The sequence below is a fragment of the Hyperolius riggenbachi genome, chromosome 2 (assembly GCF_040937935.1).
Source record: "Hyperolius riggenbachi isolate aHypRig1 chromosome 2, aHypRig1.pri, whole genome shotgun sequence".
NCBI classification, from domain to species: Eukaryota; Metazoa; Chordata; class Amphibia; order Anura; family Hyperoliidae; genus Hyperolius; species Hyperolius riggenbachi.
The window spans coordinates 353,282,310-353,304,322 of NC_090647.1; the positions used below are offsets into that span (position 1 = coordinate 353,282,310).

The 22,013-nt window shown below is 42.3% G+C and overlaps 1 protein-coding gene across 1 annotated transcript; it reads left to right on the forward strand.

Moving 5' to 3' along the window:
• The first annotated feature begins 7,162 nt into the window (after positions 1-7,162).
• LOC137545059 (uncharacterized) lies at positions 7,163-21,476 on the forward strand. Its single transcript, XM_068266164.1, has 4 exons — positions 7,163-7,303; positions 11,482-11,579; positions 17,788-17,931; positions 21,215-21,476. The coding sequence occupies exons 1-4, from the start codon at positions 7,163-7,165 to the stop codon at positions 21,474-21,476; spliced, it is 645 nt and encodes a 214-aa protein (XP_068122265.1).
• Positions 21,477-22,013: the final 537 nt, after the last annotated feature.

A 22,013-nucleotide genomic window follows, 5' to 3' on the forward strand; every position in this document is an offset into this window, starting at 1 on the left:
TAAAACACGCTGTATTCTGTCTAGCCAACAACAAACAATAGTAACGTCTCTTTAGAGGTCTGGTTCAGTTGTGTGCGTGCTGAATAGTAGGGTAGCTAGAACAACAACTGACGATAGCGTCGGTTTATTGAAAGCAATATAAATAATTAATATATACAGTAAATTATTAAAATCAACAATTATTAAAACAGTAATAGCCAGTATGAAAAATAAAAGAAGGGAGAAAAAATACTTAGTTCCTGGAAAGATGTCCTTTTTGTGGGAAGAATCATAAAGTTCTTGGTTTCAATCAAAGTTCAGAGTTTAGACCAGGTGGATGCCAGCATATCCTCAAGCTGGCACAGATGTGATCAAGATGGAGTTTCAGGGTGGAGGACACTGAGTTTGTCTCCTCTGCCATTCTTATGCACCTGATCCAGTAGGAGGGAGTGAGGGCAGGGCCACACACCCCCTTAGAACATGAGATGAGTCCTCCCCTTGTCCTGGGGACCAGAAATCATGTCTTAACCACATATGGGCTCTATCTCACAGAACCGTACAGGTCAGGGCAGATTTACTAATATTTTCAGGTCTGCCTCGATTTACCCAGCAGCCTGATACCAAACATGAGGGGTGGGACCCCTGTGGTATCATCAGGGCACTTTCGAACTGCCTAACTGACAGTCTTTACCTCAGAATGTTCTGAAATGTTCTCAGAACCAGTGCCAGACAGGGCCCTACATGCTCTGTTAGTTTGGACGGTCTGCCAGCCTGGCAACACAGAAAATATGACACATATAGCAGTTTATGGAATATGATCTGCATCTGGGATTGACAGCAGGTCATCCCTAGGTGAGGTTCTTTTTGAAGCTGGCAGCAGCAAGCCACAGGTCGGCTCCCCTGCTGGGGAAGGAGCCCGAGTGTCTGAGTTTTTCCACTCTAGATTGCTTCTGTCATGGTGCTTGTCACCTATACCTGATGGATGAGCCATCAGCACAGCTTGAAGCCAGGGACTCTCTGCAGATGGCTATCTCTCTGCTGAGAAAAGACTGCAGACTCTCCTACACAATAAATCCAGATTCTATTGATCTGAAGCGCAATCGATGCAGAGAATCGAGTGCGATCGCTTTTTCTTCACGGGCGGTTCCAGGACGCGTCTGCGGCCCCGCAACCGTCCGTGACACTGTGCTATAGGCTTTTCCCCATAGCTGATCTGCAAGGTGGCAGCACAAATTTTTGGTGACACCAAGTAAATGTCAAGAAACCACCAAGCGGCACCAAAGATGCATAAAACGTCCAGGTATTTTGTTATTGTTCAGTATGGACATCTGTAAAATGCAAAATAAAGTTATATGGACAGTGCAAGTGGTAGTCAATCTATTCTTCTTGTTTTGTTTTTATTTCAGAAAATGAGAGGACATTAATAGAAAAAAAAAAGACAATACACGTGTGTCAATGTTGGAATACATGATCAACAACTGGAAATTAGAATCCATTTCCATAGTCACATGGTGAATGGCTTGCGTCACATAACACACCTATAAATGCATAAAATAGTGCAGCTCATTTGCAAACATAAACTGACATTATCACAATTAGCTAATAGCTGTTTCAATTTTACTAATTCCATCCATTGATCAATTGATTGATTGTTGGAACAACTAAGGTATTAATATTCAATTATTTAGTAAATGCATTGAAAACTGATGCCTAACACTTTTTGCCTATGAGAATCTTACCTACAAATACCAAACTATTCATGCTTATGGGTGCATGATGCTGGTTCTGTATATGAATTCTAGCATTGGCTTATTATGACAGTTCCAGAGGTGATTAGACCAGGAAAGAGGAACATGTTATCTGGAAATTAACTGGCGACTGGTTGTAATAAATGAATGAAGTGTCTTAGTCATAGTGGCTGTTCCATTGTTTGAATGGATGGCGAGTGTATATAAGAGGCAGCAAGGAAATTCTGTGTTCACAAACTGGCGAGAGGATTATTTGTCTGTCTGGGAAGCAGGCTTAATAACCTTCAGTCCACTTTCTTGTAAGTACTGCCTCTGCTTTATAGTATGCTTGTTAGTTGTTGCATTATAAACAGGATACTCATACACAGTACATGATGCTAAGATAAAAATGTAGTTATACACTGACAGGCCTATCGTTTTCAAAATATAACTGGTACTGTAACTGGTAATGAGTCATGAGTGATTGGGTCACTATATGTGATATATATATAATTAAGTGACAAAGAATAAAAATAGTGCATCACCTTCTCGGCGGACAATAGATCAAAAAATCAATGTGGTTTCCAAAGTATTTCAATGTATATAGTATATACGCTATATTAAAAATGATGCACATATTTTTTATTTGCATAGTAATATATATTTCTGTATAAAACAATAGTAAACTGAGGACTATAATAATGATAAAGCAGTGTTTATTATGAGGAAACAGTTTTACATTACCACAGGAATGCATTTGTCTGTAGGATGTATCCTTTTTCTGTTGTGGAAGATAACAGTGAGATCCTGATTGGTAGAGAGACAAGTAAAATATTTTCACCTATACAATTTAACACAATGGGGTATTATATGAGGACCAGTGCAAAGGCACGTAATCAGCCAGTCAGGTTTCAGGTCTTACAGGAAACAAGAATTCTGAATGGCTGCTTGGGATGATTGCTCCAATCAGCATAATGGGTCAATGGGTGATAGATAATGTAATAAAAACATCTTCAAATGCATCATTTATAATGATATCTATATGAGAGTCAGCCATACTTGCCATTTAAGCTGTGGTTCTGTTTCACAGTTGTGCCTATCCTTTCCTTTAATTACTGAGTCTCTCCCTCAGCAAGTGTCTACAGGTGAAACTCCAAAAATTAGACTATTGTGCAAATTAAGTTTGTATATTTCAGTAACTCAACTTAAAAGGTGAAACTAATATATGATATTAGTTAGCTGATTAGAGTCTGGTACTTGGAGCCTAGTATATTGAACACTTTTACAATATTCTAATGGTCTGAGATTTTGATTTTGAGGTTATCATAAAATGTAAGCCATAGTCATCAAAATTAAAACAAATAAAGGCTTGCATGTAATGAGTCTATTTCATATACAGTATTAGTTTCACCTTTTAAGTTGAATTACTGAAATAAATGAACTTTTGCACGATATACTAATTTTTCAAGTTTCACCTGTGCTTAGTTTGATAATTAACTCTTCCTGCTCTATCCATGGTCTAAAAATGCTAAAAGATTTACAATGTATATGCTGCTCGATTGCACCTAGGTGCACACAGGAACTCAACATCTGACAGCATTATTTTGTATTTGCAGGAAGAAACAAAAATATTTGAAGATTTATTATGATATGTTAAATCTGATACGGGCCTTGTGTTTCATATTTAGCGATAGCTCCACTTTACTTACTTTATTTATTGTATTTATAAAGCGCCAACATATTACTTGCATTGTTCTTTCATCCCAAAATGTAAAGCATGTCGGAGAGCATAATTGACATAATCACCATGGTGATATAATTGTGATAACTGTAAAACAACTCAGAAGAGTTATTAAAGACAGGAGTTAAGGTTAGTGAATTGAGGCGTATGTATGTTATACTGTATTGACTAGCATCTTTGCTTGGTAATGGCTGTATGACACACACACACACACACATTGTCTTGTCTCTGCTTGATATTTAATTTAAGCACAAAGGTTCTGGCTTAATAATCTATTAACAATAATAATTATTAGTGTTTATTACCAGTTCCAGTGAGTTCAGGTGTCTGTGAGCAGATATCAACTTGTACTGATTGATGTCAGAGGTGTAACTAGTGGGGGAGCAGCAACAGCAGCCAAGCTGTGGGTCCCCAATAGCCCCCCTCCAGAGTAGGTGTTGTTGTGGCTACAGTTTATGATCGGGGGAGTCATGGTTGCGGCATTGTTATGGGAGAATAGTGGTGGCTATTGCGTCAAGCAGATCAACTGTCAAGCAGATCATCACCTTTTATTGCATCTTCATATTGTTGAACCCAGTTCTCCTGTGCCTCCCATGGTTACTCATACATACTGTATACCCACATGATGACATTTCGGGTTGGAGTTTCTTGTTTTTACCACTGGCCCTCCGAACTCTTATCATGAGATTCATTGTGTATTGCTGAAAGTCAGGTCTGCCATAGTCATATGGGAACTAAACTGACATATTTAATCTCAGGCCAAACCCACACATCGGCCTGTGGTTGTACTTCTGAATTGTTGCTGGGCACAATGGCTCGAAGTTTCCAGTACTCTCACTCTGCGGTGCTCCTTTTTTACACATTCTCAGGTACAGAATTGTTATTTATTTCTCATTTTTTAAGAGGTCTCTTTGTCATTTGTACTGGATATTAATATGGACTTTTCATATTTATGAAAACAACAAATATGACAGACAATAACATTTTGGATCTTATTCCCTAATTGGAGTTTGCTTGCTCAGATTCAGGGTCAGCAAGTCAAGTGGCCTTACAATATATTTTATTAATCACGGTGCTTATTCAAAAGTCCAGATATCTTCTAAGAAGTTGACCAATGAAATATTTAGAATGACAAGAATGACATTCACAATGGGCTTTCAGAGGTCCATCTTCCTGCACAAAGTGGACCAAGAAGATGAAGAGACTCATAAGTATACTACTAGGGAAAAGTTTAGCTGTCTATTAATCATACACATAGTTATGAGTACCATCTGCCAAGCCTGACCATCGATTACTGAAAAAATTACTGGTGCGTTAAACAGTTTTATGACAACCTCCAGCAAATATGTGAAAATAAATGAAGATGTGTTTGTCTCATTGTATACGGCAATTAAAATGCTAAGACTGGTAAAGAGGAAATATACCAAGATATTATTGGTAAATTTAGCCTCCATGAAGAAATCAGTGACAAAGACAGGAGGCTTACCAATTTAGCCTTGCTGTACAACCTTAGAATAACTAGCACCATTTCCTCAAAGGATCATTAACAAAGGCACTAGAACTATCTACTCTTTGAAAGGAAAGCAATGACAAACTTGGACAGTGTAATAAAAAGGAAACATGTCACCTTGCCAACACAGGTTTGTACAGTCAAAGCCATGTTTTTTTCCTGTTATAATGTGTGGTTGTGAGAGTTGGACCATAAGGAAGGATGAGCGCTGGAGAAGAATTTTGAGAGTCCCTTGGACTCCAAGAAGATCCAATCAGTCAATAAATTAAGAAATTAAATCTGACTGTTCATTGAAGGGATCAAAGATAAACCAGAAATACTTTCGTCACACAATGAGAAGGCAGGCATCATTGGAGAAGACCCTGATGTTGGGAAAGATTGAGGGCCAATGGAGGAGGGGACAGCAGAGTATGAAATGGCAATATAGTATCATGGAAACAACAAATATGAGCTTGGTCAAGCATCGAGAGGCAGTAAAGGATAGACAGGCCTGGTGTGATGTGGTCCACAAAAGCACTTATGAAGGAAGTCAATTAGATTATGTACGTGTTGTACTGAAGCAGGGCCGGCCCGCCCATGAGGCGGGGTGAAACGTTTGCCTCAGGCGGCGCTTCTGAGGGGGCGGCACCCGCCCGTCCGTGGGTGTGGAGTGCCGCCCGAGCTGGAGGGAATAGCGGGCAGGAAGGGGGTATTGGGCCTAGCGGCGGGGAGGGGGTCGGACCCCCCCTCCCTCGCCTGGGTCCCCCGTCCTCCGCGTAGCAGGAAGTGACGTCAGTGGAGCGCAGGCTGAACGAGGAAGAGGTGAGTGATCCCTGCCCGTTGCCTCTTACAGCTGCAGCCAGCCAGCCAGCGCGCATAACAAGCTGGAGGGGAGCGGAGGACGGGGGACCCAGGCGAGGGAGGGGGGTGGGTCCGACCCCCCTCCCCGCCGCTAGCCCCAATACCCCCTTCCTGCCCGCTATCCCCTCCAGCTCCACGGGGGGGGGGGGGGGCAGCGGCGATTTCTTCAAAGTTTGCCTCAGGCGGCAAATGGTCTAGGGCCGGGCCTGTACTGAAGAGATGGGCTGCATCTACTGTATAAACTTAAAGGATGTATGAAAATACCAGGGTGTGGCTCTGATTCCTATCTTGTAAAAGCCAGATTTACACACAGAATTTACATGGTAAATAGAGATATTAGACGCCGTACTGTATGAATACTCATAAAAAATAAAATACAAGAACACCAAAACAAAGTTTAGAAGATCCTACATTTAAAAGAAGAAGAGATAATATATATAAAAAATAAATAGCTATAGAGAAAGACTTAAAAATTAGTAGATGAAGAAACTGTAGAGGACCTAGTAAATGAAGAAACTGTAGAGGAGGTGAAAGAACTTGTAAATGGCAAGGCAAAAGTGGAGGTCCATGTGCAAATAAACAAGACACATCTATCACCACAGAAAGTTAACTACTACATAAAGTATGGATATTACATGTTATAGATTTACTTTTAACTATCGGGAACCAGTGCTGAGATATTTGCAGATGAGTAATATGTTCCCCATGTTAATTCTCAAAATTACTTACCAGTTTTAGGCCTGATTTACAAGAGCCACATGAAATGGTTGTGAATGATAGTGTCTTGCTATTGGGCTAAAAACCCTTCAGAAGTTTACTGAAGTGTCCAATGCATATGACCCACACTATAATTTCAGGAATTAACTATACAATTCCCAGCCCACGCTATGGAGCTCTATGCTCTACATGAGGGATGTAGTGCTTGGCAACAAATAACTTGTGATGTGCACTTTGAACATGGAATTTGAAGGGAAATGTTTATAAACCATTCCTGCAAGCATAAATTAATGTCTAATGTCTATGAATATGAGATTTGTAATACTATCCATACTCTGCCCCCCCAGCCTTATTGACTACTTGCACCAGCTTGCAGGTTGGACATCCAAGGAGGAACCGGCAAGCATGAAGCTCCATCCACTGACCAATTCCAACCCCATATTTCTGACATTGTATTTTCAAAAAAGTGTTTAATTAGAAAAAAACCCACAGAATGGAAGAAATATTTTAATGGAATAAAACACCTCTGGAATATTGACAGGTTACTAAAAACTAGAATTGTAAAGTGTGTCCATTTTTAAATATTCAAGTTCAAATTTCTCTACAAAGCTTCACTGAATTTGTCACCAAAGTTTTCCATTGGCCCATATGAATGGACCAATGGGAATTTTTGGAGCCTCCAGAGGGGTCCTTTCTTCTGAACACTGGGTCTTTGAAATGGAAGAGGTCTTGCCCTCTCTTACAAAGTGCCAAGCAATGTTAATCACCATGTGGAATGGCATTGGTCAGGTAACAGAGCCCCACAATGGCCTATCTTCCTGGCTAACCATATGACAGAGTAGAGATTAATAAGGTTTGGGCTGCGTTTTTTTGTTTTACTTAATAACAGCTTTTCACCTTCCTCTGATGCATGACTTTGTAACTAGCTTGAGAAATGACAGAAGCAATATTGCTCAAGCCACCAGAGATTTTGACACATCCCAAATACATACAGGTAAATTAACTGGCTTCCCTCTAAAATTGGCCTTTTCCTATGATGGACATAGGATTATGGTAGGGATTAGATTGTGAGCCCCTCTGAGGGACAGTTAAAGAGTAACTGATAGGCATTAAATCCAAAATCAATTCTGTTTCCATTTTTTACATAACTAAAAAATATGCTAAACATGCAATACAAAAGTTCATAATCAATCTTACATTTATATTTGAGATGATTGTCAATCCCCATGTCCTCTAGCTCTAACTTCGCACACCTGCTGCAAAAGAGAAGTTGCAGTGCATGCCGGGAGGTTTCTTTTTCTTCTCCTGCTCTTTCTCCCCGCAGGCTCCCACAGGATGAAGCCAATCCTGATGTATTTTCCTCCCTTACTCCCCTATGGCATCTCCGGATTACCCTCTGCCCGCACCCCTCCTCCCCGCACTATGACAGAGCACAGCGGGGAGGAATAAAGGCAGCGTGCACAGACTCTCCTCCTTATGGTTCCAGGCACTTTAGTTCCCATCTATACATTCTGCACTACCGCCGGTGTCCCCGCCACAAACAGAAATCTCTTAATTTTACTATAAAAATTTCACTGAAATCAAAACGCAGACAGTGCAATAAATCTGTTATGTAAGTAGAGCAAGTATTTATCTACTTACATATGTGTTTTGTTTTCCCTGGCATAGTTTGGCTATCAGTGTCTCTTTAAGTGACAATACTGTATACTCTGTACGGCGCTTTGGAAGATGTTGGAGCTATATAATAATACAAATAATAATAATACAAATTTGCTCAGCTTGATAATAGTTTTGGGGGTTTTTAATGTGAAGAAAAGATACAAACAAACTCCAGAAAGTCCCTTTTGGTTACATAATAGCCCCATTCCTCAACAAGAGGAACATCTAATGAACAGAGAGAAACTCAACAAGTGTGCCCTTAACTTTACTTACAAGTTCAGTATGACTGTAAACAGGCAGGGGGTGGATTCTTGGATTACCATTCAATCTGCATATAGAGAAGAGTTCTGAGTTTTAATTGCTGGTTTGCATTATGTGTGGTATTCCAGATTCGACATTAGGTGAGTTAGATTTGCTTTACTAATGGCCTATTTCCACTTGGTGCTGCGTCCATTACCAAATCGGACACGGCACCCGTGTTGCTGCAAAGCCACAGCCAGATTGCTACAGCTGTGCAATGTGGCCTGTGGAAAACTGCTGCATGTCACACCGAATGCATTGAGGAGCATGACTATTGTCTGACTAGGCAGCAATTCCCCGTGGTTTGAAATAGTGGAAACTGGTCCTTAGGGCCTAGTTCCACTAGCTGCAAATCACAACCATTTTCTGCACGCAGTTTCGGGTGTGGAATTGTCATCTATTGAAATCTATAGGCTGCATCTGAATCATGTGCGGGCAAACAAAAATTATGCATGCTGCAGTTATCCGCTGCACACATCCAAATGCCTATAGCCGTGCATGGTATGGCAACAGGACATAAATGCAAATTTGCATCAGACAAAGGGTAGGAACACACTAGGCAGAATCGCATATGCGTTTCCCATAGCACATAGTGGAAAACGCATATGTGATTCTGCCTAGTGTGTTCCTACCCAAAGACAGACACGTTTCCCAATGTGCCTTTACTGGGCAATATACATTCACCCATCAGATGTGCTCCTCTGCCTTTTTTTATAATCTTTTATTTTTAACAGGATTTGTAAAAATTGCTAATATACTTTTCACTTATATAGAGTACTGGGCCAAAATTTAAAGTTCAGCATGAAGCAGTAATATAGCAGAAACCAAAGGCTGGATTTTTAATACCTTCAGCATTTCTCTCAAACTACTGGCGTATAAGACTACTTTTTAAACCTTGAAAATCTTCTGAAAAGTCAGGGGTCGTCTTATACGCCGGGTGTCATTGATGCCGGGTAATACGCCCTATCCTGTTACCGATTCTCAGATCTCGCTGCTGGGGACTGTAGTGAAACGGCGCAGGTGCACATGTGCGAGATCTGAGAGGCAGAGAAGGCGGTAAATTGGGGCGGGCCAGAAGGTGAAAGAGGCGTGTTTTATGGGCACAGCGCAATCTATTCTTCCATACCGCTCTGATGAATAGGGAGACAAGGAGAGTTGACCAATCCAACCAGTCAATTGCCTATATACTGTTATATACTGGGTACCACATACAGTACAGCACCAGTATCTGTTCATACATAGCACCAGCATATGATATTTTTTATTTGGTGTGCGTTGGAAGAAGTGTAGTCTTATACTGCGAGTATATCCCAAACTCTATATTTTAAATGGAAAAGTTAGGGGGTCGTCTTATACGCCCAGTCATCTTATACGCTGGAATATACGGTAATACTATTTGCACAATGCGTGGTACATGACTGGCTTAAAGGATACATCTGGCAAAAGATTTACTTACCTGGGGCTTCCTCCAGCCCCTGGAAGCCTATGTGTCCCTCGCGGTATCTCCACTGTCAGGCAGTCTCCCGGGGTCCCCACCATAGAAGCTGCCGACCCGGCCAGGTCACTGTCCTCTGCGCTGGTGCAGAAGCACTGCGCCTGCACAGAACGCTCCCGACTATGGCCGCATGCTCAATGTATGCGCAGAGGCCGCCGTCCTAACCAGGTTTGTAGCTGCTACAGAGACTGTTTGAGAGTGGAGCAGTGGCAAGGGACACATAGGCTTCCAGGGGCTGGAAGAAGCCCCAGGTAAGTAAATTTGTTTACATTGCCAGATGTATCCTTTTACGTACTGGCATTTTACTGCAATTTTGGGCATGAAACCACATGTGATAAAAGCTGTGCACTGCTCAACATAACAAACAGCAGTTTTATCCGAAGCAATAATTTCAGATAACAGCTATCTCGTACCCGCAAGGCAATCATTTTTTTATATTTTATATTGCTGTATTTTTCTGCATATGCAGTGTATGTTTTAGTAGTGTAAATCTGTACCCGTAAAGGCAGAGTGTCAGTGGCTGTAAACAGTCTGTCTACATCTACGCTCATTACAGACTAGTGTCAGTAGTATCAGCAATAGTTATCTTAGTGGTAAAAATGAAAATAACAAATGTGTGTGCATTTTTGCAAAGGACAAACACCCCCGTTTGATTTGCTGGAATGTCTAAGAGAACTTGGTCTAGTTTTACAGATGCAAAATAGTGAATATCAGATTTTTTGTGTATGAAATGATTGGCCACTAGTGGAAAGTTTCTGCAAGCAGCTCCTAGTAGCAAATTAGGGTGTTGCAGAAAGGCTAAGCCTCTGATCTAAATTAAGGCTTAATTTACATTACTGGTTTTGAGGATGGTAGCCCGCTGTGTCATTACCATCATCTTAATCCACACACTGTATAAACCTATTCTCTATATATATGCAGTGGTATAGTGACAGTGTGACTGATGATGGTCAAAGAAATGCAACTTTCCTTGTTCAGTTGTGGCTTGTGCATGGAGGAAAATGTTGTGCACGAGTGTCTCTGTGCTGCCGTGCAGGTGCAGCAGTACTTGCGACTGCACAGTGCGGCTGCGCTCATATATGGACAGGAACACGGCTGCAAGAACAAATTCGACAAGCCAGTGTTGAATATGTTCAAAGAAACCTAGTGCTGGATTTATGCAGACGGGGAGGATGGGAAAAGCCTTTGGATTGTCCAGAGGCTTTCATCTACTGAGGTAAGCACAACTTTGATGCACAGGTGCACTTTAATGGAAAACACAACCAGGCACTAAAACACATTGTACAATGTCATGTCACTTCAGTACCTTGCACTACTACCCCACAAAAGGACGTGTATGCTTCTGATAGTCTGGTAATACTGCCAATATAGTATAGACTGTGTCACCGTAGATATAGCACTGCATCAATTTTATGGAAAGTATAGAAACATAAGTATACACAAATATGCTGAAATCTTCTGTATCTGCCAAGTCCTCTGCATTTCACTCTGCTTTTTCCCCTCATTGTTTCAGAATCCTGAGATGTTCCTGTCACAGAAGTTCCTGCAAGTGCTCACCTTCCTAGGAATCTGTTGCTTCGCCTATCTTCTTGCATTTGACAACAACGAAAAGTAATGGCTTTACTTCTTTTTACAGTAGAAAGAAAAGGATATTACCTAGTGCCAGAAAGGTGATCAGGGCATTCACAATCCACATCTGCTAGAGATATTTGTGTATAGCCATACACATAAACGGTCTGATTTAGGCTTTATATGTTTTACTTTATCCAAAAACTGAAAGTGGATGAATCCTACTTTATAAATAGGAGCCATTCACACTCATCTGCAACAGATACATTAGATTCACTTTGAAAAAAGGACCGCATTTGTTTTTCCTTGAGAGCGGAGCATTTCCCATATAGACCAAGCTTGAAAAGCACCTGCTACGGGCAAAAAAGCGGACCATCGGAGCAAACAGTACGTTTTGCTCCCGGATTCCTGGTGAAACATAAGTGATCCTGCAAACCCTGTACAAAGCAGGACTTTTCATTGCATAGGACAGCCTGGATTTATTGAGCACATTATCACTGCCAGTGTGAACATATAATTACAGGTCCCACAATCGCAGTTTCACCAGTCTTTCAGTGACCCTTTCTATGCAGTCCCAGATGGGGGTTGCAGATATCTACCACCAAGTAGCAGGGAAATTTTAGGTTTGCAGGATCAGTTACATTCTCCAATGGTCTTCAGCACTGGAATATCATTAGAACATCAGACCCAAAGTGCAATAGTTTTTTTTTTTTTTCTTTATGAAAGGTCACTAAATTGCTCAGGTAAATGAGGGGCCCTTTGTTTAGCTATACAGTATATTACTGCTGTCTCTGAACAACATGATAATGTAGGTCTTTCTGCATAGTAGAGTTGTTTCCCTTCATGTTATCTACTAAGAAGCTCAACACAGACTGGAATTTGTGTATCGGATAGTGCTTATCAGGTTGTTTCAGCAGCAGCTTTCTATTCTTATATGACAGGAGAGCCAGTTTGAATTCAGATCCTGAAACAAAATATCTTGCAGCCACTTGGCTGTTCAAGTTTCAAAAAGTAGGTAGATCAAAAGTGTTAGGGGCACATTTCCAGTACTTCTGAATACACAGCTTTTCCACGCATGCCAACCGGACAGGGAAATGCTGAGTATTCAGACAATAGGCTTGCTGTCTCAATTGTCCCAATTGCATGCTGGTGTGATTTAGAAATTTTCCACAGCACACATATAAATCCTTATAGTTATGCATGGCATGGCTGAATGCTTATGTTATTCTCACTACAGTTCCTCTTTAAGGATAGGCTTTAAGTTAAATGTATGACTCTCTGATGCTAGGAGTTTAATGTGTTAATAGTAGTGTTAGTTATATAAAATATATTAACCCTTCCGGCGGTCTATTAAAAACCGCCAGGGGGCAGCGCAGCAGTTTATTTTTTATTTTTTTTAAATCATGTAGCGAGCCCGGGCTCGCTACATGACAGCCGCTGTGCAGCGGCATCCCCCCACCCTCTTCGATCGCATCCGGCGATCAAGCCCGTCTGGAAATCCCGTTCTGAACGGGATTTCCATTAGGGCTTCCCCCGTCGCCATGGCGACGGGCGGGATGACGTCATCGACGTCAAAGGGAGTCCCGTTCCACCCCTCAGCGCTGCCTGGCACTGATTGGCCAGGCAGCTTACGGGTCTGGGGGGGGGGCGGCGCGGCGAGCGGCGGCTAATTGGCGCAGCAGCGATCGGAGTGCACATGCAGCTAGCAAAGTGCTAGCTGCGTGTTGCAAAAAAAAAAATTATGCAAATTGGCCCAGCAGGGCCTGAGAAATCCTCCTGCGCGGCTTACCGCCAGGAGGGTTAAAGTGAGGTTATACTAAGGCTTAGTAAAAGGAATAGGGCCTCACTGGAACCCTTAAAACTAGATACTGGACTGGAGAACTAGTAGTTCTCAGAATTGATAGCCCAAAATGAAAAGGAGTCAACTGTATTGGCAACATTTCAGTATGTACACCCAAGAACTTCTTCCTCAATATCATGGGTGGGCCCAAAAGAAGAACTATAGTCAGATCAAGGCAACTCTAGTAAGATACCAGATAACCCACCAGTATGCTTTAGGGAGGTGCATTAAAAAAAAACCATGGAAATTGAAGGAGAAAATTCAAAACTCAAGAACAGTCTTTCTTGTAAAAATTAAACAGGTGTTTAGTGGTACAAGGGATTTCTGATAACCACTCTGCCACTGAGCAGGCTGCATAAAGTTGTTGACTTTCAAATTATTTCCACTTTTATGTAATACTAGTACAGTACTTAATGTATCCCACTTCAAACAGAGGTTAGCCTCCTGTTGCTTGTGAATGTTGAGAAGACTGCAAGGCTTTTTTTTCACTTCTTCCTCAAAATCATTCTATGCAAACTGATCCAGCATTATTGGTATGAGAATCGGTCAGGATGTCACAGCGCTGACTTGTTGCCCCTCAAATCTTGCAGCTTGACACTTCTCTTAGTGGACATAGCTTTAGAGTTTTTATAAAGGGTGTGCATTTATATGTTATGCATTACATTCTATTTTATGCATCAAGCATGTTAAGGTCATCTTTCTTTTCTTTCGGAAAATGACACTTTGTGAAAAATAACAATCAAAATTAATTTCCGCTAACTTGTGACAAAAAAATAAAATCTTCTATGAACTCACCATACTCCTAACAGAATACCTTGGGGTGTCTTCTTTCTAAAATGGGGTCATTTGTGGGGTTCCTATACTGTCCTGGCATTTTAGGGGCCCTAAACCGTGAGGAGTAGTCTTGAAACCAAATGTCTCAAAATGACCTGTGAAATCATAGAGGTACTCATTGGACGTTGGGCCCCTTAGCGCACCTAGGCTGCAAAAAAGTGTCACATATGTGGTATCATTGTACTCAGGAGAAATAGTATAATGTGTTTTGGGGTGTATTTTTACACCTACCCATGATGGGTGGGAGAAATATTTCTGTAAATAGACAATTGTGTAAAAAAAAATGTCATTTACAGAGATATTTCTCCCACCCAGCATGGGTATGTGTAAAAATACACCCCAAAACACATTATACTACTTCTCCTGAGTACGGCAATACCACATGTGTGACACTTTTTTTGCAGCCTAGGTGCGCTAAAGTGCCCAACGTCCTATTCACAGATCATTTTCAGGCATTTGGTTTCTAGACTACTCCTCACGGTTTAGGGCCCCTAAAATGCCAGGGCAGTATAGGAACCCCACAAGTGACCCCATTTTAGAAAGAAGACACCCCAAGGTATTCTGTTAGGTGTATGGTGAGTTCATAGAAGATTTTATTTTTTGTCACAAGTTAGTGGAAAATGACACTTTGTGAACAATAAAAATCAATTTCTGCTAAATTTGGACAAAAAATAAAATCTTCTATGAACTAATCATACACCTAACGGAATACCTTGGGGAGTCTTCTTTCTAAAATGGGGTCACTTGTGGGGTTCCTATACGGCCCTGGCATTTTAAGGGCCAAAAACCGTGAGGAGTAGTCTAGAAACCAAATGCCTCAAAATGACTGTTCAGGGGTATAAGCATCTGCAAATTTTGATGACAGGTGGTTTATGAAGGGCCGAATTTTGTGGAACCAGTCATAAGCAGGGTGGCATCTTAGATGACAGGTTGTATTGGCACTGAAGTGCAGGAAGTGCAGGATGTTCTCAAATCGTGACCTGGACATGGCAGCAGAGAACATGGGCATGTGATGTATTGGGTGCGTAGACCAATAAGACTGCAATACATTCTTTTTGACTAGACCCATGTTAAGGAGAAGGCCCCAAAAAATGTTACGTTCGGAAACTTGGAGTGGCTTCCACCAAAAAGACTGGGCATAGTAGCTTCTTGGATTGGCGGTTGCGTATTGTGTGGCATAACGGTTGGTCTCAGCCACAATTAAGTCGTACCAGCTGCGATCAGAAAAAAAAAATTCTGCCACTGTGGTGGGGCGGGTGAGGGTTTGGCCGGGTGATCAGAAGCCTGCAGGGGGGAAGATTAGGGCCTGATCTGATGGATAGGAGTGCTAGGGGTGACAGGTGGTGACAGGAGGTGATTGATGGGTGTCTCAGTGGGTGATTAGAGGGGAGAATAGATGCAATCAATGCACTGGGGAGGTGATAGGAAGGGGGTCTGAGGGGAATCTGAGGGTTTGGCCGAGTGATCAGGAGCCCACACAGGGCAAATTAGGGCCTGATTTGATGGGTAGGTGTGCTAGGGGGTGACAGGATGTGATTGATGGGTGTCTCAGGGTGTGAATAGAGGGGGAATAGATGCAAGCAATGCACTGGGGAGGTGATCGGGGGTATCTGAGTGCGATCTGAGGGTGTGGGCCGGTCTTTGGGTGCCCGCAAGGGGCAGATGAGGGTCTGATCTGATGGGTAGCATTGACAGGTGGTGACAGGGGGTGACAGGGTGATTGATAGGTGATCAGTAGTTGATTACAGGGGAGAATATATGCAAGCAATGCACCGGCGAGTTGATCAGAGGGTCTGGGGGGCTATCTGAGGGTGTAGGCGGGTGATTGGGTGCCCGTAAGGGGCAGATTAGGGTCTAATCTGATGGGTAGCAGTGACAGGTGGTGACAGGGGGTGATGGGGTGATTGATAGGTGATCAGTAGGTGATTACAAGGAAGAGTATATGCAAGCAATGCACTGGCGAGTTGATCAGAGCGGGTCTGGGGGGCTATCTGAGGGTGTGAGCGGGTAATTGGGTACCCGCAAGGGGCAGATTAAGGTCTAATCTGATGGGTAGCAGTGACAGGGGGTGACAGGGGGTGACGGGGTGATTGATAGGTGATCAGTAGGTGATTACAAGGAAGAATATATGCAGGCAATGCACTGGCGAGTTGATCAGAGCGGGTCTGGGGGGCTATGTGAGGGTGTGGGCGGGTGATTGGTTGCCCGCAAGGTGCAGATTATGGTCTGATCTGATGGGTAGCAGTGACAGGTGGTGACAGGGGGTGACGGGATGATTGATAGGTGATCAGTAGGTGATTACAAGGGAGAATATATGCAAGCAATGCACTGGCGAGTTGATCAGAGCGGGTCTGGGGGGCTATCTGAGGGTGTGAGCGGGTGATTGGGTGCCCGCAAGGGGCAGATTAGGGTCTAATCTGATGGGTAGCAGTGACAGGGGGTGACGGGGTGATTGATAGGTGATCAGTAGGTGATTACAAGGAAGAATATATGCAAGAAATGCACTGGCGAGTTGCAGAGGGGGTCTGGGGGGCTATTTGAGGGTGTGGCGGGTGATTGGTTGCCCGCAAGGGGCAGATTAGGGTCTGATCTGATGGGTAGCAGTGACAGGTGGTGACAGGGTGTTTGATGGGTGATTGATGGGGGATCGCTGAGTGATTAGAGGGGAGCGCAGATGTAAACAATGCACTTTCGGAGGTGATCTGAGGGTGGGTCTGCGGGCAATTTGAGGGTGTGGGCGGGTGATCAGGTGCCCAAAAGGGGAAGGTTAGGGTCTGAGCTGATGGGTGGCAGTGACAGAGGGTGATTGATTTGTGATTGACAGGTGATTACAGGGGAGAATAGATGTATACAGTACATGGGGGGGGGGTCTGGGGAGGATCTGAGGGCGTGGGGGGGGGGGGGGGTGATCAGGAGCCGCCAGTGGGCAGTTTAGGACCTAATCTAAAAAATTGTGTTGACAGATAGTGACAGGGAGTGATTGATGGGTGATTAGGGGGGTGATTGGGTGCAAACAGGGGTCTGGGGGGTGGGCAGGTGGGGTCTACGTGGTGCTGTGTGCGATCAGGGGCAGGGGGGGCAGATCAGTGTGTTTGGGTGCAGAAAGGGAGGGCTGCAGTCTGCCCTGGTGGTCCCTCGATCACTGGGACCACCAGGGCAGGAGGCAGCCTGTATAATACACTTTGTATCCATTACAAAGTGTATTATACACTTTGTAGCGGCGATCGAAGCGTTAACAACCCGCCGGCGCTTCCGATCAGCCGGCGGGTTGACATCGCGGGTGGGCGGAGCCTATTGCCGGCGGATGCGCACGCATCACAGCGTGCAATCCCCGGCCACAACGAGTCCCAGGACCCGCCGCCCATCGGCGTTACGTGGTCCTGGGCATGCCACTTTGCCGCCGCCCATAGGTAGTGGGCGGTCGGCAAGTGGTTAAGGACTTGATTCCGTTTATCGTGCTAGTGGTGCATTCAAGCAGTCGCACCAGCCTGTATTACTGCATAAAATGGCAATGTGAGATATCAAAACCTATTGAAAGTTCCAGATTAACATTTTTTTTTACTCTGTTTATTGTAGAGAGAGATCAGTTGCTGAGACTCAGCTAATGCATGATACAGGAAAGATGATTGAAGACATAACCCGACAAAGATGGTTACAAAGTTTACTGGAGACCATTCACAACCCAGGCCGAAGAGCACACTCAGTGCTGAGACAAAATAAGTAAATTAATCAATAATACATTTACACACATATATAGGACTACATAAAATCTATAGAATCTGCATCACAATTTATGACCAGCTGGACAAGTTTGAATATAATGATCAAATAATAAGACTGGTACATATCCCTAGGTCATTAATGTATTAATGTATCCATGCAGTATGACCTTTTCTTTTTGAATAAGCATCAGTCTTCTATCATTTAGAAACAATATGACTGTTATCTCATTCTAATTCCTTGACCAATTGCTGTGAATCTTATTAGTCAGTTTGAGAAGACTAGAATATAAGTCTAAGAAAAGAGTGTACTTTGAGTGCAATTTGATGGATTCAGCCAGCAGCTTACTAAATGTATTTGAAATGTAAAGAGATCTTTGTGATGAGAACAGATTTTCAGACATTGTGGCTTCCATTCATCAAAGGCTGTTAAAAATAAAACAAAAAACAAACAAGTGGGCAAAATACCACATTCGGTATTTCAGACTTTTTTTTGTTAATTCATTCAAGATTTTCACAGGTGCGGTAGAAGTTTGGTAATTTGCCGAAACCCATGGCTTCAATTCACAAAAACCTGTTTGGTAACAGCAGAGAAGTGTGGCATTGTCCCTGTTTTGTTACATGATGTTCGTGCAGTGATGGCATTACACAAGTAAAAGGCATCCTAGACATCCCTATAGAATGTACACGTTTGTTATACTGCCTCTGCCCCTCTGAATCTGTCCATAAGTCTTTCTTAACTACTTAAAGTGGGTCCGAGATAAACTTTTACTCATTGCATAATTGTGTTCCTTTCATATAGTTTATTGGGCATTCCTCAAGCCAAATACTTTTTTTTGTTTTAATATCCTAATTCCCTATAAACTAAACAAGCCTCGCCCACAGCTTCTCCAGAGTGCCTTGGCAATCTCAGACTCATGTAGCAAGGGCTTATGGGAGCTCAGTCTGGGCCGGAGGAGGTTACTAGCTAGAGATTTCAGAGGCAGAGGGGTGCAGAGAGGAGGTGAGGGGAGTGAAGTTTTCACAGGCTGAGGGCCGGAGATACAGATCAGCATGCCTGTGTGTAATGTGACAAACAATACATGGCCGCTCTCATTGTATCACAGGAATAAATAATTATAAACTGTTGAAGCTGTTTGTAGCTAGATTTGCTGTGTAAGCTATCTAAACCTTAGATAAGATATATAGACAAGTTACTTGTTATAGTTAGTCTCGGATCTGCTTTAAGGACCGGCGTAGTTGAAATCTATGCCCTTTTGATGGCTATCTGGCTGCCAGGGCATTGATTTCAACTTACCACCGCTGCACGCATCTGCCATATTCGGCACTACTGCCGATCTTGCTGCTGAATCCCCACTGTCTCCCGTCGCAGCTCACTTGCTCTGCCTGTCTCTAAGATGGCAGAGCCCTGTGAGCGGGTCAGGAGCTGATTTCATTGGCTCCTGGCCCTGTCTTTCAATGTAAGCAACTCCAATTGGCTTACATTGGAAGACACGGTCAGAAGCCAATGAAAAGGGCTCCTGACCGGCTCACAGGAACTCTGCCATCATAGAGACAGCAGAGTGGGCTTCCCAGGTTCCCGACGTGCGGCGGTGATGACGGTTGCGGCGGGTATGTGCGGCGATTCATTGGGATTCTGCCGTTTCTGTACCACCAGTCTCTGGTCCTTAAGGGAGCAGAGACCGCTGGTACTTAAATGATTAATATTTTATTCAATTGCCACAGATTAGATTAACGCCAAGAGACATTACACATGGCATGCTTAGAAGATTTCAACACTAGATCCTCCTCATTTTCAAACAGGAACCTAAAGGGTTAAACATCCGAAGGGCTGTAGGGGAAACCTCTTTTGTTTGGGATTTCTCTCCTCTGCTGCCTGGGAGGTAGAAAAGCTTGACCCTCCCAAGAAGGCATTGTATCCTATCACAGGGACTTGCAGAAGACAGAGGCAGTTGCTATTGGCTCTCTGCTCCTGTCAGTCATAGGTAATCCTTCTCTGCTTCTGTGAGTCACGTCTCCTGCACAGTCTTCGCACTGTTTTTGCGATGCCACAGCTGCCTGTTATCATCGAATATGATACTGGGCTTTACCACATGCTGTAATCTTGATCAATTGACATTTACTGACATTTGTTGAGGTGTTTGTTTATCGCACAAGTCGGTAATTTACCTCACTGCTCAGAAATTTCAGCTTGCCACGCGGTAACAGCCTTGATGAATTGACATTTTACAAAATGCTCCAAAAATCAGCTGTTTTCAGCATTACCGAATACAGTAATGCTTGATGAATTGAAGCCTTATTCAATTCACTTTTTCCTCTAACTTTTCTCCTAGTAGATACTTTTTCATCTTCTGTTTAAAATAACTTTTCAGCACTCTGCAATTGATAAAGTACAAAAAAGTAAGCAAAAAAGTACTGTGAAAATTATTAGTTTTCTCCTAAGAGATAATTTTTCATCTTCTGTTTAAAATACCTTTTACAATAATAAGCAAATAAAAAAGTACCGAAAAATAGGCGAAAAAGTGCTGTCAAAATTACTTTTAGTATTGCTTGCTGGTGGCTTAAAAGGCATTTTATTTATAATGCGAAAATATCACCTAGGACCTAGCTATAAAATCTTAGTAACAAATTGTCCATTTGTACAAAACAAGTCAGAAGGTCAAAGCCGAGCTCAGTAGTTAGCAATATAGCCCCAAGAGCATCCAAAAATATAAACGTAAATTGAGCCTACAAAAATGAATTATGCCATACCATGTTTTTATATGTACTTAAACTGTAGTACACCAAGCTAAGCACAGCAGTATTGTCTTTGTGCTGAAACCACATTGAAAAACTAGGATAATGGTAGATGATTGTGCTATAAGTCAATAATAATACCATTATAAGACAATAAGCAGACTAGGGTACAATAGCGTTTATCTTTGGTCATCCAGGTTTGCCTTTTCCAAATGGGAAAACTTGTAGCCCTTGTCTTGCTTTATTTAGTTCTCGGGAGCTCAATAAAAAGTAGTGTTCAGCAATCCTCTTGTTTGAATAAAGCCTGAACAGAAAAACTTAAATCCCTTGAGGGATGAATTTGGGCACCACTAAGGTAAAATTTATGGCGACCATCTTATATCATGTCTAAACATATCATATGCACTCACAGAAGACAATATACTTCCTCAGATAACCTGCTCTTCTCCACCTACTTAACTGCCAGTGCAGACTTTGTCAACCAATGAACACTGTACATCATAATGCACTGGATTTAACAATATTAATGTCTCTTTTCTGTTTTGCAGAGAAAGGTCTGTAGCTGAAGCCCAACTAATGCATGACAAGGGAAAGACTATAGGAGAAATCACCCGCCAAAGATGGTTACAAGGATTGCTGGGAGCTGTTCACAGTGCTGGCCGAAGAGATGTTCCTCTAATAAGAAACTTACGTAGGGAAGTTCACGTAGCAGGCAATAAAGAACACCAAAGGCTAAGCATAACAAAAAAAAACAGAAGCCTACAATTCAAAGATGCACATACTGCTTACAGTACAAATTTGTATGAATAAAGAAGCTGAAAATGTACACATTCATTTGTTCAGTACTAATACATTTAGAGTGAGTCAATATTTCACCACTATAAAAGCGTAATGTTTGATATTTGTTGAGTTGAGGGTCACACAGATGAACCTAACATACAGAATGCATTCAATTTTGCACAATTATATAAACATAACTCTTAGCATAGTTGCATTTTTCACTCAAATCAGTGTATTAGAGTCATATAAAAAGCATAGTTTTGTAAATGAATTTAAATAAGATCCATAACTTGGGGTAAGTAGCCTTCCAAGAGAAGTACAAAAGCTGTAGGCATGTTTATAGGTTGTAGGCTACATACGGTACAAACCTTCATCCAAAATGGGTCACACTGAAAAAAGCAAATTCCTAAATAAAATGTTGGATAAGCATTAAATGTTTAGACATAATGTATTATTGAAGAAACCTTAAAGTATGCTTTTAGTCTGGTATGCAAGAAGAAACTGTCACTAAAGTTGTATATTAGTTGGATTCAACAATTTGTTAAAACTTCTAGCAGCTATAAACGG